The 20,881-nt window shown below is 37.4% G+C and overlaps 1 protein-coding gene across 1 annotated transcript in view; it reads left to right on the forward strand.

Moving 5' to 3' along the window:
* ASXL3 (ASXL transcriptional regulator 3) overlaps positions 1-20,881 on the forward strand; it is a 135,490-nt gene that overhangs the window by 25,548 nt on the left and 89,061 nt on the right. Inside the window, exons 2-3 of the mRNA XM_051611836.1 lie at positions 2,208-2,290; positions 2,914-2,916. Of these exons, the coding sequence (XP_051467796.1) occupies positions 2,208-2,290; positions 2,914-2,916 (86 nt within the window). The remainder of the gene's footprint in view (positions 1-2,207; positions 2,291-2,913; positions 2,917-20,881) is intronic.

Here is a 20,881-nt window from a genome sequence, read left to right on the forward strand (position 1 = left end):
TTGAAATCTGCCTTGTGGGTTTGATTAAACTTTCTGTAGTAGTGTTATACATCCTGCTTGTTGGTTTTGTTGTTGTTTGGTGAAGATGATCTTCCCCACCCATATGTCTGGCTGTTGTTTCCCCAACCAGTTCAGTGCAGCTTCCTCAGCACAAACTCTTCTCCCTTCTCCCATTGTCCAGAACAGGGTGAATTCTGATGTTTGTGTAGCTTTATTGTTTCCTTCCCATTACTGTCAAACTCATGTGGTTATACTTGGCGCTTTTATTGACTTTATTATAGAGTAGGATGTGATATCGTAGAGAAGGGGACAGGGCTACCCAAATTTTCTCAATTGCAGGGAGGAGCTGCCCAGGTGTGCTGAGGGGCCTGTACTCAGGAAGAGAAACAGGGAATCCTCCACAGTGAGTAACCCCGCTTTCAAGTGCACACAGTTACCTTCATAGCCATGTCCAGTACAGTGTAGTTTCCTTTTCTGTCCTTAACGGTTTGCCCTCTTGAATGTTCCCAGTTCAAGTCTCTTCTTTCCCCTTTATTTTGGTGTATTCTGACTTTATCTCATCCTTTGTCTTTGGCTTCCTTCTGAATGTCGAAGTTTCAGTTTTTGTCTCTTCACACCATTAATCTTCTGTTTACTTTATTTCTTTTAATCTGTCGTTTTTCCAATGTGTCATTGTGGTTTGGTCACGAACATATTGTATCATTTAGCTTCCCTGGCTGTTCAGTGGCCCTTTTCCCAGACCCGTGTAGCTCCTTTTGTCCTTACTCATTGCTGTACTCTTTCCTACTCACTCTTCTTTCTCCTTTCAAGTCACATTTTGGTTTTCTCTTCCTGATGGGTCCCTTTTGAATCTTGCCTATTGATGTACATGAGATAAGCTCAGTTCAGCTCCCACACCTTTCTAGCACAGCCCTCACTTCTGCATTTTCCTTTGTGGAACTGAAAGGTAAAGGATACAAAGCTTATCTGTAACAAAGAACTGAAGGATTTGGTAAACTCTGTTTTGGCTGCAAAAGGAGAGAACAGGCAGTAGTAGATTAGAACTGTAAAATGACAGGAGAGAGCCGAGCTGGTCAAGTTGTAGTGAGTAGAGAGACTACTTGAGCTACTTGAATTACAGCCTTGGCAAGCACCCTTCACAGTTTGATGACTTGCATGATGCAATGTGATGATGTCTGTAGTTCCTAGTGGGCAGGTATCCACATAGTAATAGCTACTTTCACAGTTGCCATCATTTGGTAACTACTAAGAGAAGCTCAGGATCGGATTAATTTGGAGAACAAACTGATTTCTTATTTACCTGGGGCAGAAATGCCAAGTTCTAGATGAGATATGTTGGCAAGATACTCTGGGAAGCTTGATTGCTGTGGCATGTGCTTCACCTTTTACTGCTGATTGAAAGGTTTCATTTTCCAGGGCTGTCAGTCTGGCACTTTACGTGAGCAAAAGAGTCTCTGTTTGTTTAATAGCTTAGAACTGATGGGGACAAAAAAGAGGTGGAAAATCAGAAATGTGCAAGGTGGTTGTATCTGAAAAGAGGAGTGGGTTATATTGGGCTCAATTGGAAAAAACAAAGGAGTAGAAAAATGAGCTGAACTGGAAAAACACAATGCACTCTTGTCATGTAGCATCTTGTGTGCTGTGACTGTTGTGACTATTTCATTCTTCATTGTTTTTAGAAACAAAATGCATTTTACAATTGAAACTTATCTATGTAGTTTCTCACTGTAGCTCCTACTCTACAAATTGAAGGTTTTAGCCAATTTTGTTCCTGGGGTCATAACAAAACCTAAGTGTAGAATAATGAAATTACCTCAAATAGTTTTGAAGTAATAAAAATTTTAAAAAAGAAGACTAGCTGTCTCTCTTTTTGTTTTGTTTTGGGGTTTTATTCCCTCCTGCCTGAAAGGAATTATGTTGCTGTATCATAACATTGGTTGCATATTTCAACTCTTTTATTTGGAACCTGGTAAGAATTTTTCCTAGGTAGAGGTAGCAGGTGATGCACAAAAGCAGCAAGTAAATTTTATCCTTGCTGCAGTTTTTTTGATTGTATCTGGCCTTCCAACAGAAAGAGGACTCCAGTCTCAACACTACTGTTCCCTTCCTATGACAAATGATTAAGTAAAAACTGAATAATCATGTAACCTTTCAGATTCATAGGACTCCTGTGTCTTGTCACTTATACATTTATTCTTTCTTTTCAGGCATTGGAAAAGTACCCCAACTCACCAATGACTGCAAAACAAATACTGGAAGTCATTCAGAAAGAAGGGTTAAAAGAAACAAGGTCAGTTTTTACGTGTTTTGTGGTTTTGCTCTTTAAAACCATCTAGAAACAGTAGATATAATCATAAAGTGCTGAACTAATTTTAAGTGCCAAAATGAGAAATATATATATGGTTGGTTTTGTTTGTTAGTTCAAGGCTTTTAAAATGGTTAGTGACTGGCTTAACTTTTCTTCCTTCCAAAAGGAATCTGTGGGCCAGCTCCAGTTCAGTGGCCTTTCTTTAGAAAGACAGTGTGATCTACTCAGACAGCCCAGTGCTACGTCTCATTCTTGCTTAAGGACTGAAGCTTGATGATTGTGTTGCCCCTGCCACCATGTACATGGAGAAAGCTTGAGATGGAGCTAAACACAGTCCTTCTCTCACTTGGATTTGTGGCATGGCACTTAAATCTTCATTATGACATGCTGCTGCTACCTGTGGTAGCAAGGGTTGTGCTGATAAAGAATTTGGAATGGAAGGAGAGGGGTGTTTGAACACTGAGCTAGTCTGTGTGGCTGCAGATGTTGGATACTGAATTGCTTGTAATGGTGCTGGTTCAGATGAATATGCAGCTTCTTGTTCCTCAGAGGTGGCTGAATACCTAGTAGGTCTCCTAGTGACTGGGAGATGGAAACTTGGGAAGGAAGTAAAATGAGTTAAGGAAGACTGGTTGGTTGGTTGGTGGGGTCTCCTACAAGACGCAGTTTCCACTTCTGCAACAGTTAAAAAAGTAAAAAAAAATGTATTCTAATGGATTGGTTTGATACTTTTTGCTGTTTCAAAGCGAAGGGAGACGTCTGCTTGTATTTCAATTCTTTTACTGTGGAACTTAAAATCTAGGACAAGCCCATGGTGAGGATCAGTAACACATTATGTGTGTTACTCCTGAGCTTCTTCCGGTGAACCAGAAGTATTCATGGCACATTTTTACCGAATTCACTATTATTCGTAAAAAAAAACAACACTGCATGATCATTTGCATTGCATCACTATGCTCTGCTTTGTTGATAGCCTCATAACAGCTGTATTCTGGTAAAAGTCCAAAAGAGATGGTATGCAAGACTATGTTGAATTTGCTACCCTTTAAAGATATAAATGCTTTAGTTCCTGTGAATAAGTTGTTTTAAGTATATTTGGCAATTATGCCGAAGAAACAAGGGGATGAAAACTTTTGTAAGTGAGTGTCCAAATGTGTGTTATGCTGCAAGAATTTGCATAGAAGAACAAAAAAAGCAAGAGAATCTAACTTTGAAAATCTATTTTTATTAAGATACTGTTTCTCACGTAGTGGATAGATTGCTTTCTTCTTCTAACATCTTGTGATGTGAGACAACTATATAGAAAAGGCTTATACGCCCGATAATAGCATCTCTTTGTAATTTAAAAAACTCTTGTTTCCCTGAAAAGTGTGTGAGTAACATTTTACGTGCAAAGCCTATGGAAGGTAGTGAAGGCAGTGTTTATGATTTAAATATAAAAAACCCTTTTAGTTGCTGCAGAAGGAATAGGAGAAATATTCTTTTAAAGAGGTTCAAAGCTAGATTTCTTTCATCTCTTCAATTACTGAGAAACTGAGGATTGCAGGGGAACAGGAAGGAAATTCATAGAATCATAGAATCACTTAGATAGGAAGAGACCTTCAATTACATAATTGAGTCCAACCATTAACCCTGCTCTACCAAGTCCAGCACTTAACCATATTCGCAAGTGCCACATCTAGATGACATTTAAACACATAGAGAGATGGTGACTCAACCACCCCCATGGGCAGCATGTTCCAATGTCTGACAACCCTTTCAGTGAAAAAGTTCTTAATGTCTAATCTAAGAAAACTCCTCTGGTGCAACTTGAGGCCATTTCCTCTTGTTCTATCTCGATTTACTTGTGAGAAGAGACCAGCGCCTACCTTTTTACAATGTCCTTTCAGGTAGTTGTAGAGGTTGATGAGGTCTCGTTCTGATTTTTATCCATGGCATGGTATGCACAGGTATGTGTGAATGTGTAGTAGATTGCAGGATGCCACATGATCATGAGTATCTAGATAACTGAGAAGGATAAAATTCAATGTTCTTTACTCCTTACTAGAAATGTTGTACTATGTTATAGGCTAGGTCATCCTAAACTGATTGGCCCAAAAATTCTAAATTCCGCAATTGTAAAAACAAAAAATGTTGGTTCTAGGTTTGTTGTTTGTTTTTTTTTTTTCCAAGTATTTGGATATTCATTTAACATCTAATTTCATGTAAAAGCTGTGTTTCTGCTGCATATTAGTATTGATTAGGCACAAACCTGGAAACTTATCTCGGTGTCTATCTGTTAATAGGAGCCAACAAGGTATTTTACTTCATATACATATTTGTTATTTGGGCTCATGTGTACGTAATGTTTTGTTTTCACTTTGTTTTGAGTTTACAGTCTGCCATTTACTTCATTCAGCTCTGCAATTTCTTTCAGTATCTTTCTGCCGGTTGTTCTGTCACACTCAAGTCACGCTAGAGTAAGGTTCAGACCCATCCCACCTGTTTGGTACAGGTAGAGTTAACCTTTTCTAACAGCCCCTGGGGCAAGGTTAACCTTCTCTTAGTTAATCTCTTTTAACAACCCATTCAGTGAGGTTAACCTCTATAATCCTCTGTGCAGTACTCTAAGGGTAATGACCATTACCCAGGAGGTAATACGAAACACAGCTTTACTTAAAGTTGAGTAGGATTATAAAGCTTGTCAAGAAACACATAATATTATTCTCAAAACAGCAGGTTACAAGCAGCAAAACTTAGCAAAATTGTGAACAATGTTACCCATACGTGCCAAGAGTAGGGTTAGAAATCGAAAGAGAGACAGATGAAGAAAAAGGAGATAGAAAAGATGTCACCACCCTCGGATCTAGCAACAATCTTAGCATAACATTGTGGTCCTTGGATGGTGGGTGTGTGCACCAAGTGTTTTAAGTCTGCCTCTTTTATGCTACCTGGCCAAATCTCTCCTGGATGAGACTCTGCTTTGCGCAGACTCAGTGCTGGGTTCGAGAATGTTCTGGAGATGAGTTGGTGGGAAATTGAGGTCCTGGTGTTCATTTGTTCTACCCCCAACAGGGTTGACTGAGCAATGACCCTTATTTTTGTGCATGGTCTTTTGCAAGAAGGCATTCTGCCTCTGCATGGCTCCTCTCACCAGCCACTGTTCCTTATCGAATAAGGACAGTGCCCCATTTATCAAGGTGACTACCAAACGGGGGGGACTTCACTTGTGAAGAGTGTCCAGATGGCTTATCGAATGATGCCTGACCCACGCAAATACAGAGCACAGTGTCCAGTTTGTCAGGGTGGCTGTTCCAAGACTCATTTCAGGACTATACACCAGTGTGGTACCTATGCTGTTACTAGAGATGATCTTTCCTGTTCTTTGTGGTACAGCCAGCTAAGATGAGCAAGAGATGTAGATTTATGAAGTGCAGTCACCTGGTTATAAGCAGTAGAATAGCACTGGCATATTTTATTCTGTATTGATTTGTGTTTTCTTCAAGTCTGAACTTGCACCAGCAATATGTTACTACTTTAATATACTTCACTTATTCCTTTATATCGATTATCATTGTCAGTAGAACCTTGGCAATCCTAAAGTAAGTTCTTAAAAAATTTTCCTCTCTTCTGTTCCATTTATAGATGAATGAGATTAATTGGCTTAGTAATTCTTCAAATATATTGCAGTATTAATCAATCTAAAGCTTTTTGCTGTGGTAGTAAATCTGAATGAATAACATGATTTTCAGTAATCTCATTGTCATTAGGTGTAATATTTTAAAAGGACACTAAGATTATTCTGCTTCTTTTGTTTGCAATAAAGATACAAAGTTGCACTTTTTTATTACTCAACTAATTAAATACAGTAGGAGGAAAGTTCCAATGCTACAAAGCAGATGCATGTTAGAAATTAAAATAAAAACTTGCTGACATGTCCTATGAGACATGTTTCCTTTATCTTGGAGATGTACAGCTCAGTTTTGTTTTTTTACGTATCTTTCCTGTTGTGATGGTTGGTTGTTAAAATGGTCAGCAGGTAGGCAGTTCTGCTACTCCGAAGAAGTGAAAACTTTTAAGGCAAACTTTTTTGAGATGTATAAAATCAGGGGAGGTGGGGGAGGAGGGAGAAGTAGTTTTTTTACATTCATGCCTATGCTGATAGTGAACAGTGTCAGGTCAACAGTCCTGGACACTGAAATCTCTTTACAAAGAGCACAGACAGCAGCTCACCCCAGTGCACAGTGCTCTCTGGATTTTCCTTCCTAGCATCCACGGTCCCATTCTTTTGAAAACAATTCCCTATCCCATTGTAATTTTCTAGACTTGGTTATACATCCTAGCATGAGATTTTGCTGATTATGCTGGTGAGACACAGACTGCTAGTCAGAGTATGATCCACTCTGTTCTCAGTGCTTCTTTCCTTCTGTGCTGCTGCCTTGCTAGTTGTTCTCCATCTTGTATTTCTGCTGTTACTTATTCCTGTTAAAGTCTGGAATTCCCCTTACTGAATTGTATTCATGTCTTCTGCAGATGGTTTCTGGCAATGTATTAAGATTGCTTTAACATATAGTCTTATCTTTAAGCATGGATGCAGCCTTTCGGAGTTTATTGTCATCTGCTTATTAGAATTTGTTTCCTTTTGCAGCATGATATTTCTCTGCTTATGAAAGCCCCATGAGAGACAAGGTCTGAAGACTCATTAAATCAGGCTATATGATACCTACTGCTGCTTCTCTAACTACAGGGTCTACTATTATGTCATAAAGAGTATTTTCAGAGATTTGAAGTAATGTTTTCTTCACAGGTCTGTGTATTACTCAACTCAACTTCAATTCAGTTACTGCATCTCTACTTCCTTGACCCTGCCTTTTTTCATTTTTTTAAAGCTACTCACTAGATGTTTTCCAGTATTTTGGAATCACTGCTATCCTGTACAAATTCTCAAAAATTACTATTGGTAATTCTGAGAGTAGTCCAGTCAGCTCTAAATACCTTACGTGAATTTCAACAGATTTAACTGATCTAACAACATCTAATTTATTTAATTATAATCTAATCAGTTTTTCCGTGTTTGTTCTTTGTGTTATTTTTCGTAGCTGTATAATCATAGACATCTTTCTAATTAGGTGTCAATAAAGAAATGGTGTTCCTGTGCTTGTGGTATAAGTGCTCAGTGCCACCCCTTCATGGAAGAGCAAGCCAGTTGCCTATCTGTTGGTGTGCTTACAGTCTTTGTGCATGCAAGTTTAATTTCCAGAAACCCATTTTCTTCTTTTTGCATTCTCCTGTATTTTCCTAAAAATGAAGAATCATCCCTTCATGAATTATCAAAGTTTTCAGCAGCTTCTTTCCACTGGTTCAAGTTAAACCTAGTACTGTCTTCCCTTCTATCTTCTCTTTACATCTTCTGTTCAAGGTTTTTTGTTCCCAGCACAGTTCCAGGAACTACCCAGATGTTTTTCTGTCCCTATGTCTTTTCCAAAGAGCTGCCGGCATGGTCATAATGATGGTATTTAAATAGGTCATGTGTTTTAATTTTTTTTGCTGATTATCACAGAAAAAAAGCTTCTTTCTCTAATTCTGCTGATATCTTTCTATATTAGACTCTGACTGTAATGCCATCCTTGGATTTGCTCTCTATTGCCATTACTCAGAAATTGCTTGCATGATGACCAGGAATAACCTATCTGTTCCTTACTGTTTGGGGCATGCAGCTTCATGAAGAATAGGACTGATTGAAGACTGCTTAAAATTACCAGGGAGAAAAAAATAAGAGAAGTTGGAATGAAAAAGCTGTTTGGATTAAGGAAAAGAAGACCTGAGTTTAAAAAAGGATTTTTTTTTCTAACAGGTACAGTTGGTTTCTGTCATGAGCTGTGGGGCAGATGAGAGGAAACTCTACATCTCTCTAAAAACAAATTAGATACATGTCTACCAGGAATTACATTTTTGTTGATCCTGCCTTGAACTAGGAGAGTAAACTAATGTGTCCCTTGGTCTATATTTTTCTATTAATTTTTTAGATCAGTTTACAGTACTTGGGTCATGCATGTTGTTTGAGTCCTAGGGGAGAATATCCAGCCAAATTCTGATAAATGTTTAATGCTAATAACTCTAGATTATGTCTTGGCTTTTTGTAGTTCCCTTTCTCCTCTACTTGATGAGGCTGGGAAATTGAGTTGTCTGGATAAGATTAAAGCCAAAGATTCTAAGTACAAGTTAAAAACCAATAAACTTTCAAAATGGGACAAGCAACCTTTAACTTTTTGGAGTGCAGCTTTAGCCCACAGATTATGCTGGCGGTTTACTTTCCTTCTCCCTTAGACTCAGGACTGTGAACACTGGAATGGAGAATTCAGCGGTATTTTTGCTGTTCAGCTAAAGTAACTGACCTCTGTATTGTCAAGGAACTTTAATTACTCTGTTTAGGTTCGTCTCATTCTGTTTTTCATTTTCTAGTAGGAATCTTAAACTTATTTCCCTTGATGTTTCTTTGTTGATCTTAATTTCAGCTATGAGAATAATCATGGCGTCAGTTCTAGCTGCTCCTTCTTTTTTTCTCTGCATATTTTGTCTTTTGTTACACAAGATTAAGCTATCTATTGATTTATTGTGACAGTATTTCAGAAGACTTAAGAAGAGATGCTTGCCCCTGGCAGTAGTGCTGTTTCTTCTGCACTCCACAGTGTTGATAATACCTATCATGAATGATATAATAACATATGAAGTCTCTGAGCTTAGGAAAGTAGCGAAGTATGAACCTAATAAATCTCAAGACACTTACAGATTCACAGTCTTTGTGCAGGAATATTAAACTAGTGGGTTTGCTAGAATTAAACCCACTTTGAACTGCTGAGCAGAGTCATCAATGGAATAAAACACATGATCCTTGCAGGGCCTGTCTTTAGCTCTGAAGTGAGACAGTGCTCCTGAAAATATTACTGTCACTTCTGAATCCTTTGATCTTTTCGACAATGTCTCTGTAAGCCCTTGCATACTTCATCCGTAGAGCTATTGACTTAAAAATAAAACCTATTCTCAATGCTGCTGTTTCTGTAAATAGGCTAAATGAACTGGCAACTGTCTTCTCTTGTTTATCACTTTCAGGTTTCCTGTTTGATTGTGTATGCATGTAGACAGAGAACATTTTACTTCCTTTCTCTGAAAAAAAAAATAAAAAGAATCAAGTGCCTCCAATAACCAAAAGCTCTTAAAAATTTCACTTAAAGAAAGTTTTTCTCTTATGGCTTTGGTTGTTAACACAAGAGCACAGTTGAAGAGTCTTCTGTGATTGCATACATCTGAAAGAATGTAGGAGCTTCTTCAGCTGAAGGAGTGAGGAGTGTATTGTTTTGTCTTGAAGGTAGTTATTCCCTGCAATGGGCTGAAAGGAAGCCTTGACTGGTAGAGAGAGAGAAAGCTATTTGCATTCTTTTGCCTGGCATTATTAAGTTTTATTTTTATGCTTTTGAGTGTAGAGCAGTGAAAGAAACAAACTTTCAGTACAACTTGTCTTTCTGCATAAATTCACTTCAGACACCTCTTCAAAATGCTCTTCTTTCCAGTGTAACATCAAACCACCTAATTTGGTAGGCAGTTGTGATGGCAGCAATTCACCAGCTTAAAATCTCAGGCTTACTCCTTGTCTAGGCATTCTCAGCATTGTTATGCCAGAGTGATGTCTAACCTGGAAAAACCTGGTGTGTTTCCTACATTAGTACATTCCAGCATTGGAACTGTAACTTGCATAATTCGTGTCACCTCTTTGGTAATTATTTCAATATTTGATTGTGATGTAGCCCTAGAACAACTATGGTGTTAACTCAAGCCTAAGATCAGGGCTCTTTGTTCTTGAGTTGTTGGTGGTGTGTTGTGATTAGTTAGAAGCCAGCTTGCTTTTGTCTGTCCAATGATAATCTTGTCTTTGGACTTGGAAGACTGGGTTTGGGTGCTAATGGAACAAATGTAAAATAATAAAATCTCATTTTTTTTCCTTCAGCTAATTGCAAAGACAACAGTATTTTTATTTATTAGTGATGCTGCTTCTTCTTTTGTATATACCTATAAAAGATACATTTCAGTATAAGACATTTACTGTGAATGTATGTTTCTTTTTGCCTGAACCACCAGTATCTTAATTTTTGCTCCACATTTCAGTTTTTAGAAATTATCTAGGGTATTTTGTTTTAATGCTTCTATGCTTCCTTTCACAGGACAGTGGAGTCTCTGTTTAGGAACTTCAACAAACAGTCCAATAAAATCAGTCTGCATGCATTTTTTTAATAAAATTGCCTATTTGTTTGGTTTCGGGTGGGTTTTTTTGCATTATGCATGTAGTAGCAGGTGCCCCAGCTGTTACAGGTAGGCTGAAATACTGCTTGTGTTGTAGATGCAAGTTCCTTTCTTAGTTTTATTGAGATGTGGATCTAATACCGGAAATATTTCAGATGGTAAATGGTACAATGTAAGTAGAAAGAATCTCTGTAGGATGACACAGAATACTTTGGAGAATACTGTTCTTACTGTTAAGAATATTACTCAAGCATATGTAAAAAGAGGGTGGAAACCAAGGCAAAATAGTATTTTTGAAAGCTAAGAATATCGCCTCGTCCTCTGCTTCACTGCTTCAAGTGTCATGTCCATTAAAATGGCATTGCTGTTGCACTCTCTCTACTAGTTCCCATCTGCATGCAATCTCTTATCCCAAGAGTTTCTGCTACATGGATCTTCTTTCTCAAATTGGATCAGCAATCCCGTGGTCTCCAGTTATGCCAGTCTGCTGTCTTCCTTTTTTCCTTCCCACATGTGAAACTCCATTCATTTGACCATTCTATGTGCCTGGTGTTTTTTAATTTACAGAATGTAGACATTCCAGATTTCAGTATTTGTTTCACATTCTGGCTCACGACCAAACAACTTCCCTTCTTTAGTTTGGTTCCAGGACCAATTATGAGGAAAAAACCCCTGCAGTTCCATCATTTTATCTGGGACCATCCATAGATAATTTACAACAGTTCAGAAAAGTTCATATGGCTTTTCCTTTTGTACTTTGCTCCTCATTTCTCATAGTTTTGAAACTTGTTCTTGTATGTTCAGGTGAGCAGAGATTTCAGAACAGTTTATTATATTTTTTTAAATATAACCTTTTTAAAAGTTATTTTGTTGCTGTTGCCTTTCCATATACTTTTTTGCTCATACAGTGTTCAGTACTTCAGTTTTCTGTTTGGTGCAATAGTTCTCTCTGTCTTCATGCTAAAACATATATTCTAACCACTTTTCCACCTTTCTTAGAAGTAATAGGAAATAGTGCTGCTAGATTTTTTTATTTTTTAAAGAGTTTTTTAAAAGATCTGCCATAAAGTTGTTTGCTTTCAATCTATTAGCAGCTCTGCAAAATGTTCTGCAGAGACTGGGAAAACAGGAGTCCAATCTTCATGACGCACTTGCTTCCTTGGTACTATTAAAGTATTCTAATTTACTTGTGCAGTTAGGTAGTAAAGCCTAACCTATATTTTCTCAAAAAACATTACACTAGTGCAGTGTATAAAGCTTTTTATGTGTTTGATGCTTTACTGGTGAGGGAGAGTGGCCCATATGTTCATTAGATGTTCAAGTTATAATAATTAAGGGGAAATAAGTACACTTTAAAAGTTAATTTATTTAGCTGTAATAGGGAAAATCATGGTTGTTGAATTTTGTGATGTCATAAACATGCTTCAACTTCTAAAGGTCCATGCTGCAAAAATATTTTATCTTTGAAGGCATGCTCAAGTCATCTTTATCACAGCCCAATTTGCTGAAGTTAAGACCCTTGTACTATGTTAACACTGTATTAAAAGATACTCCTTTTTTAATACGAGCAGACATCCTACAACTTAAATGTAGCAAATAATGGAGAGCAGTGCAGATGCTGATGATCTTATAAGATTTGCTAGTTATTTTGTGCAGTAATGAAAGCACTTCCTATTAAAAGACATCTTATTTTGAAGTAGATGGACATCACTTGTGACTGTGAATTTCTCAAGTTCAGTGTTGGCTTTTTTTGCATAGCGTAACAATTCCTTTATCAATGTATTTTGATGTTTGCTGTAATAATTTGTGTTTTCTTTTTACTATGTTATGTTTCTCAGTGTAGACGACTAGTTGAAAGGGGCTGGAAAGTGGTAATGTAGTTCAGGCTGATGGAAAGAGAAGCCTCCTGCATTATAAATTGGTGCTACCATGTGCACAGTATTATCCTAGAGCATTTACTATATGATAACTGCCTTCCTGTATTTCTCCTTGAAAGTGTAACTTCTCTTTTAGCAATATTGAAATAATTATGCTACAGATCTTTTTTCTTTAATGTTTCTGTATTTCAAAAAGTAATGCTACGCTAAAGTCTGTTTCTCCTTTTCAGAAAGAGAAATTACTATTAATAGGGAGATATCCAAGAGATCTAAACACATTCAAAACAATCAGATACTCACACAGCTAGGTTAGGAAATATTCAGGAGATCTTTAATCCAGCCTCCCAAGAGTGCAAGTTTTTTGTTTTGTTTGTGATGGGTTGTTTGGGTTTTTTTTGGTGGTTGGGTTTTTTTTGTTTCAGTTTGGTTTTATGCATGTGTGTGTATAGTAAGTTTACTGCTAGTGTAGTGCTTTAAGCCTGATTTCTTTTTTTAAATGAATTAAGAGTTTAAACTTTCCACAGTCTACAAAGTGTTTTCCTTCTTTTTTTATCCAAAGTCTGCCTGCAGTTCTGTAAGCAGAACCATGACTATGTGGAAGGTAGGTAGATGCAAGTTCTTCCATTTTACTACCTTTATCAGCCTGCTTTGCCAGCATCTTTTTAAGAGGAGAAAAGACATAGTAGAGCTTTTCCAATAATAGTTGTCCATTGTTGTCCAGAGCCACAACTGTAAAAAATATCTTTGAGAAACTGAGATTTAACACAATGTGTTCTCTTTCCATCATTGTTCTGAAATGGAGATCTGTTACGTATTAACATTAAAATACATAGGTAATAAACTAATATTTAAAAATAAAACTCAGAAATAAGATCTGCAGGAGAGCTTAGAATCGGTGTATGCTTGTTAGGGGCAAAATGTGAGAACTGCTGCTGAGTAGCCAGCAACCTTATTCAGCTCTCTTGTGCTTAGAAGAGGCAAGAATAATCTGCTGTATTTCCTTTAAGAAGTGTTTGGGCAAATGTGATTCAATACATAAGCTTGTCAGGAGCAGCCATTATGTCAAACTTTCAAACACAGAATGATATGGAGGCTTTAGCTAGAAGCAGTCACCTTTTGAGTGAACACTCTGGTAAAATATTCTGAGTAAAAGAGTTTAATCTGTTGAGAGTTTAAAACCTGCAATGAAAATTGAAATCTGGCCCAGAACTTGAAGACATGCCTGGCTTAATGGATTTACGAGCTTTTGTTGCAACATCTGAGTAACCTATGAAATTGCTTTTCTTATAAGTCTAAGGTGAATTATTCTAGGTTTCAACTTGCTAGTTGCCAATTGAGGTTTATTTGTTTGGGTTGGATTTTTTTTGGCATTTCTGTTTTGTTCTTTGTATTTATTTCTTGTATTGGAAAGTTAGTATTTAAACCTATTATTTATTACTGTTTTGAATTTCATATATCCCACAGCTGACTTTTGTCTTTATTTCTAAGCCCTCTGTCTTGAGTGACATGTGCAACATCCCATAAAATGGAATAAACTTTTTTTATGCTATTTCTAGTATTTCACAGCAACTGGGGGAAAAAAAAAGAAAAAAAGAAGAAAAAAAAAAAAAGAGCCTAAACTGAACACTACAATGCAGGCAATTCATTACAAATTTTCCTCTTCATATTCAGTAAATTGTCAAGTCCTTATTTTCATCATTAGTGTATTTTTCACAGAGCAGAAGCATAGCCATTTCTGGCAGACTGAATTAAATGTGTTTTACTTGAATGTCAAAAGAGGAAACATTGTCAGGCTTTCTATGAAAGCATAATTTTCTAGTGATAATTTATTTTCTGGAACAGTTTGCTGTGGATGTCTTTATGTGTCTGCGAAGATATGGGTATGTGTTTCAGTCTACTAAAATCTAAACCATTTCATAACTGAAGGTGAAAATATAGAAATATTTTTTTTTCCTCTTTTTTTTCTCTTCATATTGCATGAGCTGAAAAGTTTGCTAGTTCTCTTATAGTCGTGCACTGGCATATTTCATGTAGGTTTTTACAGAATCAAGACCACAAAAAGACTCAGAATGTCACTGTCCAAGGACTGTGAAAAAGATCCAACCATAATACTTCAGAAAATTTGTTACATATGTGAATTTCTTTCCTATCTAAGGCTAGCTGTTAGCAATTCCACTTCATATATTGATACTTATAGTTAAGTCATCTTAATTACTGTGAAATTAAATTATGTTTGATTCCTTCATTTCAAAACACAATTTTTAAAAGTGCCTAAACATCTTTTGCTTGCTAACATACTATCATGTGAAGGAAAAATATGCTTATTCACGATCTGATTTCTCTTTCACTGGTATAGAAAGCTCCTGTCTTCTGTTTGTAATTCAAAGAAACCCTGCATTTATCAGCTATCATTTATGATAGCTCTATGCTAGAACCAGTAATAGTGTGTCTGGCAAATATTTACAGTATCAATAGAGAGCTGAGAACCGAAACTTATATGTCAAATAAAGTATAAAGAAAATAACTTAAATACTGAATTTATGAAACCGTGTTTATGTGCTTGAATGTGTAAATACATCTACAGACATAAATTCACCTTTGTACACATATACATGCGCTTATATGGACATAAAGTGGTAAATCACAAAATTATACTCAAATACATCTTTTGCTCAGTTATTCCAGTAGCAGAGACTATGGGAAAGAGCTCAAAAGATTCCTAAGAACTGTTTTGCTGTTTGCTCTCAGTAGCTATAAGAGGCAAAATTTCTTTTGATTTTATTTGTAATGATAAAAGGAAATATGATACAAGGAAAACGGGATCTAGTAGCTCTTTTGCTGGAAGGTAGTACTTAGTAAAGAAAAAAACAAGCTAACTGAGCCTTGCTTTCAGAATGCTTGCTTTCAGTCAGGGAATCTTCTCTTGGCCAGTGAAAATTGGGCAATTTCAAACTGTATGTGTAGTCTAAACTGCCTGTTCCATTCATCCAAAACTAACACCACTAAACCTAACACAACCGTTAGCCTTACTCTGTTTGTAGCAGTACCTTAAGGATATTATTATAAACAATTGCATCAGAATATCATTTATTCAGTAAAATAGTAGTGAAACAAGATTATCTGTGCCCAGGTTTATGGTCCAGGTATTCATGTCTTTGTTAGTACTGTCAATTCTTTTCATATTATGCTTACAAATTAATTATTTAACAAAAATATTTAGACACAGTGATCAGGATGACTAAAAGAAAACAATTTCTGGTTAAGACTAAATTATATTTCTAATGCTACACTATGTAATGTGTGTCTCGGCCCTTACATTCAAAGAGACTTTATTAATGACTTCAGCAGAATCTAGCTTGCTTTCAGATGGAATTATGTGCCCATCAAAAACAGCCAGTCTAAAAATCTGTTTTAATTATCAGTGCTTTGTTTTTATAAATTAATCAATGTTTAATCTTTTACAACTTTAAAACATTATCTCTGTCATTTTGAAATTAGACCGACATTTTGTTATCAGTTAAATAGAAACTTAAGTCTCTCGGTTCCAGACTTAGTGAGCTGTGTAAGTCAAAAAAAGAATAAGGAAATCTACTAATAATATGAATTGCAACAGCTGGAGTAAGTTAAAACACAAAAATAAAAGTATCTGCTCAGGCCTTTGAGGAAAGGAAAGAACATCTTGCTATGCTGTTTTGCCAAGTTAAACTCCCTTATGTGCAACAAGAATAACTTAGACATTTCATGTCCACCCAAATATTTTAATTTGACCCAATACAATAGATCATATGTTGTTATATTTTTAAAGGTACAAGATATACTGTGATTGCTCATTCTGTATTTATTTTCAGGCTTTCCTTAAAGGTAAGAGCTCTTAACAAAAGTATTTTAAGGACACAATTCACATGTATTAGTCAGTAAAACTGTAGTAGTTACATGTATTATAAAGTGTGAAAGTATTATCTGGCTTATGGAGGTTTTTTTGTTGGAAAAAATATTACCAGAAAACAATGATTTGCTTTTGCATCTGTATTTATTTGCGATTTCTGTCAGCTTCCATACTCTTTGTATCAGTTTGATTTTTCTGCTTGTATTGGTGATTGAGTAGAACATTCTCAAGTGCTGAATTACTCTTCAAATACAAATGTATTGAGAAAAAGCTTTTGTAAGGGAAGAAATGTTTCTTTTAATTCAGTCAGTCTTTCACATGATATAATAGATTTTAGAAGTCCTTTTTGTGTCAACTGGATGTGAACTGAAGATGCAGAAATGGGATGTTCTCATGGTTCTTAACTTCCTTTTTCTCCATTTGGTTTGGATGCAATGTTTTGGATGCTAAAAATAATAATGACATTTTTATGTAATTATAGCAGAATTTGACATTTAGTTTCAAAATTCTAAAGTCATACAGTTAGAATTCATGCCCTGATTGAAAATTAGGGAGAAGAAACAAAGAAAAAAAGCTGTGGAGATTTCCCTGATTTTTTTTGAGAAGGAATAAGGAATGATATATTTTGTTTGTTTTGATTAGAAATGAACAAAAATAAAATTAAATTGAGTGATTTCAGTTGTTCCTGTTTTGTAAACAGGGTTGTTATTTTATGCTTCTGCTTTAGAAGAAGTATGATTCTTTTGTGAGAATAGGATATTATAGGATGGAGAGAGGGGGGGAGCAAGAGAGAATGAGAAGAGAATGAGGAAAGGGAGAAGAGGAAGAGAGAAAACAATACAGGGAGAGAAGATAAAACTTAGAGGAGCAGAAAGAGAAAGGAGAAAGGAAGGGACATGAAAGAAGAGGAAAAGAGAGAAGGAAGAGTTGTACCTGACACGGTACTGGCCGTGGGTGCTGCAGGGTGGCCTCTGTGAGGAGAGCCTGGGGCTGTGCCAGCCAGCTTCAGCCGATTCCAACTGACCCCCGCAGGGCACAGCTGGGCCCCTCAGCAGTGCTGATGGTTCTGTGGTAACATATTTAAGAGAGGGAAAAACAGCACTCAGGCACAAGAGAAGGGTAAAAAAGGGAGTGTGAAACAGTAGTGTGAAAACCGAGGTCATCAAAGGAGGAGTTGCACCAGGGCCAGAGCAGCGGTTGCCCTGCAGGCCATGGAGGACCCAGCGCTGGAGCATTTGGATATTTCTTGAAGGAGCTGTTGCCCATGGAGAGCCCAGACTGGAGCAGACTGCTATGGAATGATTGTAACCCTCAGCACCATTCAGTGAGGGTGAAGTAGAGGAATTGAGAAAATTAGTAAATCAGTTTTCCTCAGGGCAAGTCTATTTTGTCTCTCATGGTAACTAGTAGGCTATCTCCCTGTCTATCTCAACCCACAAGCTTTCTAATCCCCTTTTCTCTCTGTTACCTATTTCAGAGGGGGATTGAGAGGCTGGGTGGGTATTTGGCTGCTGATCAAGGCTAGGCCACCACAAGAGGAAAGAAAGAGAGAGGAAGAAAAGAGGTAAGAGAAGAGAAAGAAGGAGAAAAGGGAAGAAAAAAAAGGAAAATAAGATAAAAGGAAAAAAAAAAAGAGAGAAGAGCAAAACAGAAGAGAAAAAAAGAAAGAGAAAACCAAGAAAGAGAGGAAAGAAAAAAGGAAGTGTTAAAAAAGAGAGAAAATAAATACAGGGAAAGAAAAGAGAGAAGACAATGAAAAGTAATAGAAAAAATCTGAAATGAAAGAACAGAGAGTATTAAAGGAGGGAGAGGAGAACTGAGGGAGGGAATGAAGTTTAAAAGGAAAGAAGAGAGAAAAAGAAAGAAAAAGAGGAAGAGAAAAGGGAAAGAGAAGTGAGCGAAAGAAAAGAAAGGGGAAGAATGGAAGAAAAGACGACAGAAAGGAAAATGAAAGAAGACAGGAAAATGAAAAAAAAAAAAAGAAAGAATCAAAAGGAAACAAGTCCAAGCAAGTCCATTGTGGTTGAGGAATCTGTAACTGAATACTGTTAGCAGCAATGTTAAAAATTTTAGTTGACTGGAAGAGCTTGCATGTGGTACTGGCATGTGGTAACCAAGACCCTGGAAATTACTTTCCGTGAAGTGAAACTGTAAAATCCTTATATTAAAATAACTCAGCTTTGGTGGTTTTAGCATTGCCATTCAGTGAATAGATAGAATCTTTCCAGGTAAAAATTTCCATAGAAATTATAAGCATTAAAAACTTTCTTACTAATTTGTAAAACTGATTACTTAAGCAGATGGATGGTGTGGCTGAAATGGCACAATGTAACAAACTCAGTCAGGGTAGCATGTTGGTGTGTGCCAATTTTTGAGAATGAGCAAAGTTAATTAAACAATTTAATTAGGATAACTCAAATTAATATGATTCTTGCTAGCAAGGGTAAGGAAGGAAAAATAAATCACTTTTAAGTTCAGCGTAGCAATTTGCTTTAATGCTGGCCTTTCTATCAGGGAGAAATATTATTTAATAAAGTAATCTTCTCATTACAGTCTGGTAGCTCAACATTGAGTAGCATGTTCAAGATTTACAGATTTCTGAAGTGAAAGAATAAATCCTTGATTCTCATAAAATATAACCAATAGTTTTAAACTGTGCAGTAGTTAGTGCACTTTGCTCAGCAATACTTGTTTATTTCCTTTGAATGGTTAAATATGTCACAATTTAAACCTTTTCTCTGAAATATGCTTACCTTTTAACATTTAATTCTAATAGGTCTTAACAGCATGTTGTGTTTTGCCTCTGGCCTTTTCATTACTGGGGGAAGGTGGAAGGAGATGTTGGTATGTAAGCACCTATTCTGATTTTATAAACTTAGTTGCAGTTGGTTTTAATGGAAACTGGAAAACTGCATTGAAATCACATGAGAGAGCAGGGACATGACATTAGGCTCAAATGGAAGAACGTGTAGGGGTTTGAGGCTCCTTCAAGCTTGGTAATTCTGCTTTTGCTCAGTGGGGTGGTACCTCTGCTTCTCCCCTCCTTGGCGTCTTCTGGTGCCAGATGTAGCAACCCAAGGGGTTGCAGCTCAGGCCAACCAGCTGCATTTGGCGTGTAGGTTTGGGAGTGGCTGCAGGGAGCATGTTGTGTTACTAACAAAAGGTGAAATACAGGCCTTGCTCTGAGAAGTCTGAAATGGGAACTAGTTGTGTCAGTCTGCGGCCATCCTTCTCCAGTTACTGTAAACCAATATGGCAACCGAAAGAATAATCCCACTCTCTCCAAGCTGTTTTTCTTGTTCTGGGCTGCCCACCTCCCTGGGTGCTGGCACAAGCATTCACATGGCTGTTTGGGGAAATAATCAAGATTTAAAGTAAAAAATGAAAAAAGAGAAAAAAAAAAAAAAAGAGAGAGGCAGGGGGAGGAGGGCAGGGAGAACATGTTACAGAGGCAGGAACATGTGGTCTGTTTTATAGGGAAGCCACTCAAGCTGCTGCTTTAAGTGACAGAGCTGGCTGAAAGTGATGTGAACCCAGTATTAATCTTGGTGCAAACCTTGCTGGTGAAAGCAGAAAGCACTCCATTGTCTTCCATGCAGCTACACAGATGCACTATTGCTGGCATAACTGCAGAGTGGTGTCTTGTCAGTGACACAGCTCTGGTAACAAAAGTCCCTCCTGTGGAGGATAAGAAAAGATGGAGATTCTTCTAATCAATCAGAGGAGTGTGGCTGGAAGCTGTGACTGCATCAGGATTATGTTCCTGGTATAGCATGATAAAGTGGAAGTCCTGCTCAGTCTTCTGAACTAGACTTGGACTGCAGTGGTTTGCTGGCAACACTTTGTTCCCTTTTCTTTTTCCCTTTTCACTGTGCAACAGTTAATGAAGCCACTGTCAGATGCTACATGGGCTGCTTCTGTGGATGGTGCAGCAGCTTAGAAGTCCTGTTGTTTGCAGTGTGTTTTGTCACTCTGTTGCCAGATCTCCAGTAGAGGCAGCTAATCGGGGACCTAGCAGTTGCAGCAGTTTCCAGGCATCTTCAGGAAACTTCAGAAAAAATATTCTGGGAGTTCTTCCTTCTGGAAGCTGCAGTGTCTTGCTGCTGCAAGTTTGGGCTAGCCTATGTAGGCATTTGCCTCTGTTAGCTCTTACAGACAGCTTTTGTTGGATAGTTGCTGGTTGTGGACTTCCTATGTATTTTGTCTTCAACTGACTGTTAATCAAAGTGTCAAGCACCTGTTTGATGAATACTTAAGGAGAAGCTATATAACTGGTGGGCAAGAATGCAGAGCCCAGAGCCCAGGACACAGAGGGAGCTAAGGGACCTAGCAGTTATCACAGTAGTTAGTCCAAGAGTAGGAGGAAGGGATGCAGAAAATTAGCTCAGGACAATGTGGGACTGCTTAGGACTGTGCAGTGATGGTACTGATGTGCAGGGTCACCAGCAACTGCTCCTGGCACATCAGATGCCTTATGCCAGGGAGAACTCCAGATCTTGGGCTGTACTCCTGTGTCTAGGACTTGCACTGGGCAGG

Source organism: Apus apus, chromosome 2 (assembly GCF_020740795.1).
Source record: "Apus apus isolate bApuApu2 chromosome 2, bApuApu2.pri.cur, whole genome shotgun sequence".
NCBI classification, from domain to species: Eukaryota; Metazoa; Chordata; class Aves; order Apodiformes; family Apodidae; genus Apus; species Apus apus.